This window comes from Sesamum indicum, linkage group LG3 (assembly GCF_000512975.1).
Source record: "Sesamum indicum cultivar Zhongzhi No. 13 linkage group LG3, S_indicum_v1.0, whole genome shotgun sequence".
NCBI lineage: Eukaryota > Viridiplantae > Streptophyta > Magnoliopsida > Lamiales > Pedaliaceae > Sesamum > Sesamum indicum.
Window position 1 is genome coordinate 17,481,126 of NC_026147.1, and position 6,033 is coordinate 17,487,158.

The window sequence follows — 6,033 nt, forward strand, 5'->3', positions numbered from 1 at the left end:
ACCTCACCTTTCCTTACCTTGTGGATAATCAAGGAACGTCCGTTGACTAAATCCCTAATCAGTAAACAACCTTGGGGACGTCCTCAAGATTTAATTTACCGACAGCATTAAGAACTAGAAAGGCCCAATTCTAACCAATAAATTCCTACGAGGATTTATTTAAGTTAGATTGTGCATTCCCCACAACATAATCGAAAACTTCTACATAATCAATTATGTTGTGTTACCACTAGTTATCGAACTAAACAAACAATTACGGATTTGAAAGTTCAATTGGCTAGGCAAATATTCTTGACAATAAATCAGATTATTTGTAATAAAAGCACAGAGAACAACACAAATACCAATATGAATAAAAGTAGAAAGCATAAATTAGATCTCACAACCCGTTGGATTTAAGCGTTCACCAAGTCTTCAACCGGAATGAGAGGTTTAGCTAGACATGCTCAAAGAACGCATGAAAAGCAAAATAATATAAAAACGTAGAGAAATAGAAGAGTTCAAAAGTTCTCTTAAAGTGAATTACATCACCTATTTATAATAGCTAGATACCTAGTTCTACTAGGATTAGAAGTAGATTCCTAGTTGAACTAGAAGACTTATAGAGATAAAATTATAATCCTAGTTAAACTCTTCCTTCATCAGAGGTAGTCCAAGCAGTTCCAAACTCTTGCCAGAATTTGAGTTTGAGTCTTGTTTGAATTTCCATTTTGGTGCTTTTCTTCATTTTCCAATTCTTTTGTCCTAATGCTGCAAAATAATATTTAATTAGGAGTATTTGATCACAAAATAGGCTAAAATATTATATGAAATAAGTACAAAATGCGATTCTATCAGTAAGCCATAATGATATCCGAGTTTATGTCATACAGTTGCTAGATGAACTGTAATAAATGAAACAATGTAAATTAATGTGCATTTAATTCACAATATAAATATACATATAATATTAAATATAAGTTACTTGATCCGTCTGCATTTCGTCCAATATATCTCTTATGACCTAGATAGTGGCTCGTATAGTTTGGGTGAAGGTATGCTCACAATTCCATGTAGCACCATAAGGTGCTACTAGGAGCAAGCGATTATTATCAGTTTGGACTTGCCAATATATAATTGTTCTGCACCAAATCCGGGGCAAAGTGGAGTGATATGTGATCATACCCAAATTTGTATAAATAATAAATACATGTGTTATTAATTAATATTTGTAACAAAAAAATTTATCTATAAGTTAATACTTAAATTTTACCTGTAACAATTGCAGTTTTGTGTTTTATGCTGGCATTGCATCATTCACGGTATAAAATTACAAGCACAACACTGCCCCAACTGTAGTTTTTGGTTGTTTCTATATCATCTAATTTTAAAAGATATAGTAATGATACCGGATTTCCTAATGAATCCGCGCACATCACCCCACCCAATAGGAGCAACGCAACAACACGAGCGTACTAGACAACAGTGGAGTGTGTTATGAGTAATTTCGACCGCCGCCAACTGACATATAATTATCTGAGTTTGCAAATCGTAAATCCTTGAACGCATTTGCATCCGGCCGAAAACCTAAATAAGTCAAGCAATAGTCTTTCCATTGAATAATGGCTCAATCGAAATCAACTCCTGTCATAGGCTCACCATCTATTGGGAGTGCCTAAATTATTTGACATGTTGTAGGATAATTATGATTTTTTGAATTTTAATATATTGTTAAAAATGAATTAAATATAATTAATTTATAAAAAATAAAACTAAACAAAAAAACAAAAAAAAGGACGATATCGTGGCTGACATCCACGACATTGGCCTTTTTCTTTTAAAAGAAAAAAATTTCAAGTCGAGTCACTAACATATGTAATATAATTTATATAAATTATATTTATATAATTTTTTAATATAATTTAAATAATTAACCCAATATTTTTCTATTCTGCAACTCCAATTTACTAATTGTAAACAAGTACACATAAATTAAATTTTCAATATTTCGAAACAAATTTAAAAAAAAACTAAAAATTCAAAATTCAAAATGCAAAATTCAAATTAAAAAAATTCAAAATCTATAAAAAAATACACAATACAGTAAAACCTCTATAAATTAATAACCTTCGGACCATGAAATTTTATTAATTTAGAGAGGTATTAATTTATCGATAAATTAATATTTTATTAATTAAAAGAGAGACTTTTTAAATTCAGCAAATTTAGTACATATGTATTGAAAATATATGAATTCATATATGTGTTTCATTGATTATATTCATGCATCAACCAATTCTTTGTAACTAATTAAATATATTCATGTATCATATCAATTCATTGTATACAATTAATTATTATATTCATGGACGCATGTACCAATTCATTGGAATTACTTAAATATACATGTTTACATTAATTCGTTGCACTTAAATAACTATTATAGCCAATTAAATATATTCATGTATGATGAATGAAACATATACTATATAAATCTCAATATGAAAATAAAATAATTCATAACACTCAACCCTGTCTTCTCATCTAAAAAAAGCATCGCAAAATTATCCATAAATGATCAAATGCGTAAAGTACAGACTTCATATTTTAGCCAATTACCATAATATTTATGAATTATTAATTTAGAGTTTTAATGGGACCTAATATTTATAAAGGAATTTTTCAAAAAATTATTATCTTATTATCTTATCGAATTTGATTATTTTTTACAAAGGCCCATGTCGGGACCAGAAAATTTTATTATTTTAAAGAGTTTATTAATTTATAAAAGTTTTAGTGTAGGTAAAAAAAATCTACCCAAACATGTCATATAACCAATGTCCGACATAGGCTGAAAATGAAATCAAATATCAAATTTGAAATGGGCTAAAATAATTATTGTGAGATGTGGTACAACATTTTAGTAATTTTGGGTTATTTTGGAATCAGCCCAAAAATGGAATCACATTGTGGTTGGTTTCAAACGTATTTTCAATTTTTTAAAGTCTGAGAAGTTGTTTCTACGTGTATATAATAAATAATTTTTAATATTTTAAAATATATTATAAATTAATACATAAAATAATAAAAAAAAAGAAACAAAAATAATAATTTATTAATTAATATAAATTTTAAAAATTAAAAAAATTAATTACTTTTTCGTTAAGAATATTTTTGATTTTATAAAAAATTAATGCTACATTGTCGTTGGCTGCCCCAAAATTTGTGAGGTTGGAAGATTGCTTCTCTTTTAATATTAGTAAAGACTACGATGGAAACGTGTGTGCAGCTTATGCTGGAGTCGTGATGTCCATTTCAACTTCTTGGCCGCCAATTTATTTGAAATTTGGCGCCGGATCACCGTACCGAAATTGAACCAGACTGCTCGAAAACGAGAAGGATAAACAAGAAAGGTAAGACAAACAGAGATGAACTCAAAAAAGTGTTCTCTCAGGCCATTTGGGCAACGCTCTATCGCTTCGACGTTCCTCTTCCGTGCCTCGAATAGGTGAATTTCTGAACTCAAATGTCCAAGTTGCTTCTTGAATCTGTTTTTCCACTTAATTTCTAAGCATGCGGGTTTTTGATTGTTTTTTTTATGTCATATTTCGCTGTGTTTTTGCTTTTGTTTTCATTTTCAGGTCAAGTGATTGTGTGAAGAATTTGGTAACTAAAGCTCCCAGTCAAAAGGGTTCTCAGGTTTCCTTGTCTGATTTCCTTAACAGGAGTTTGCATAGGAGTTCTGTGCTACCGTCATCAGTGCAGGTGATATTTGTGTTTAGTGTGTTAAATCTATTCAGTTTTTGGGGAAGACACATGGGCTGTTGTGATTTACTGGGGTTTCGGAATGTACAAACAAAGGATAACAAATTCTTGAACAAGTTCTTTGAATCCTAATGTTGGTTTTTCATTGTCAAAGTTTCGAATATGGAAGAGAAATAAGAAAATATTGGTTTATTGTTAAACGTGAAAACGAAGAAGAATTTGAATTGCAAATAAAAGAGCTGCTCTAGCTTCAGCTGAAGCAATAATATTTTCTTACTTCTTGTTTATAGATTAATTGGTTCTTGAACAGTTTTAACATCATCGTGCGCCTAGAGATGTTGTGTGGCTTGTAGCTTTATTACGTTGTTTGATTCTAGAGGATGGGATGAAAAGTGTCATGACTACGTTGTCAGATACGCATAGTTGTAGTAACAAAGTTTGGACTACATAAAAGTTAGAAAAATCTTAGTGAGGGTGCATTGGGTTGGTAATTCATGCAAATGTAATGTCTTTTAAGAAACCAATTATGAGCACAGGATTCTGTTATGGCAGGGGAAAGAGCTGCGCTTTTCTTCTGCGTTAAGTGGTCAAGATTTCAATACGGGTGCAGTGGGAGAAAGTGGTAAAAAGCAAAAAGGAGAAGCAGAGGTAAAGCTTTCAATTGATGGTGCTTTCAATATGTTCAAGAATGTCGGAAAGGAGAAGAGCCAGTCTCACAATTCTCATGTAACCAATGCGACTGAGATTTTTTATGAGGATGACTTACAGCAAACGAGAAAGAGAAAAAATCTGTTTGAAGGTATGTAATTTCAATGTAGTTCTCACACACCCATTAAGCCTCCAATAAGTCTCGATTGATTTGTTTGAGCACTGCAGTTATTGTTCAATGTTAGTTGCTTGTGTTTCTCAACTAATCATCTTCTAGCAAGCTGATTAACAAAACCAGAAATCTCTATTATAATTTTACCACTTCATTTCCATGATTTCTCTGTAAAAGTTTATGTTTGAAGACACTCTTCTTTAAAATTAACTTCATCCATTTCTTATTGCTTCCCATTATTACTGAAGCTATATTGATGCTGGAAGTACTCACAGTTGTGAACCTTAGTTTTGGAAAGATAATAATTTCGACATGCTGGGAACTTTAACTGATGGAACATTATTTTCTGTGTGTATAGGCTGAAGAAGCCCTGCTAAGGCAGCTTGTTAATCATGCTTTGGTTTTCAGGACGACACATCTAAACTGTTACATGTTCCCTTTTCGATTCAATGGAGTATCTACTACTGATGAAGCACATGTGAAGTATATATGCTAAATCTATAACGGATCTATTAAGAAATTTGTCTATGGAGCACATATGAGTATATGATGTTAAGCTTCCAGCCTTCCTCTTAGCAGTCCGCATCACATTCAGATAACTAGAGTTCAGGTCAAATGAGTTAAACTTTGGGTTTGCCTTTTGAAATTTTCAGTTTAGTTAAACTAAAGTTTTGCCTGGCTTCATTTCAGTACCTCCTCTCAGGTTTTCTAGTTGACGTATGTACCTTTCCTAAGGCAAGTCAGTTGACAGCTTTTTTTCCAATTCATTTGTCACCTTCCTTCACCACCTTTTATATTTTTCTTAGACCTTTAATCTTTGGCTATTCTACTCTTTCTTGGGGAATGACATTATACAATATGTCTATTAGGTTATGAAGATAAGCACTCAGAATGGTAGAACTCCTATCTAATCTCGGTCCTGTGTAGAACTGAGCGTCTCTGCTCCATAGCACTAAAACTTATTCATTTTTCCATCTGAATTATAAGGTCACTATGAAAAGCCACCTGCTCGGAAGCGGTTGGTAGTTCTTGGAGAAGATTCAAAACCAACACAAAGTACAAGAAGGAAGAACTTAGCCCATGAAGAACCTAGACCTCTTTTCAATCACTGTGAGTCACCATATGAATCTCTATTACTCTTCTTTCACCTCCAAGTTCAGCTATTAACGAACTAAAACCATGCTTTCATTCTTTTTCTAACAGATGAGAATGGGGGCGGTTGGTGGGATGACCAAATGGAAGGTGTTGACAATGAAGAAGTAGGATGCAATGATGTTTGGGAAGGAGTTGGTTGTACCACACTTGGAGGTATCGAATGGCATTAGATTGGCCGGAATTCCTCAGTTATGCCTCTAATGCACTCTGGTTTACCACAAGAAAAATATTCATTCGCATGTACAGGATGGGGGTATTTTGTAGCACTGGTATACACTGAATAGGTTTTGTGCAACGGTGTTTGAATTTGAAAA

At 32.3% G+C, this 6,033-nt stretch overlaps 1 protein-coding gene across 1 annotated transcript; it reads left to right on the plus strand.

Moving 5' to 3' along the window:
• LOC105158647 lies at nt 3,260-6,033 on the plus strand. The gene is made up of 5 exons (XM_011075466.2): nt 3,260-3,487; nt 3,621-3,744; nt 4,297-4,543; nt 5,552-5,674; nt 5,768-6,033. The coding sequence occupies exons 1-5, from the start codon at nt 3,408-3,410 to the stop codon at nt 5,887-5,889; spliced, it is 696 nt and encodes a 231-aa protein (XP_011073768.1). The 5' UTR covers nt 3,260-3,407; the 3' UTR covers nt 5,890-6,033.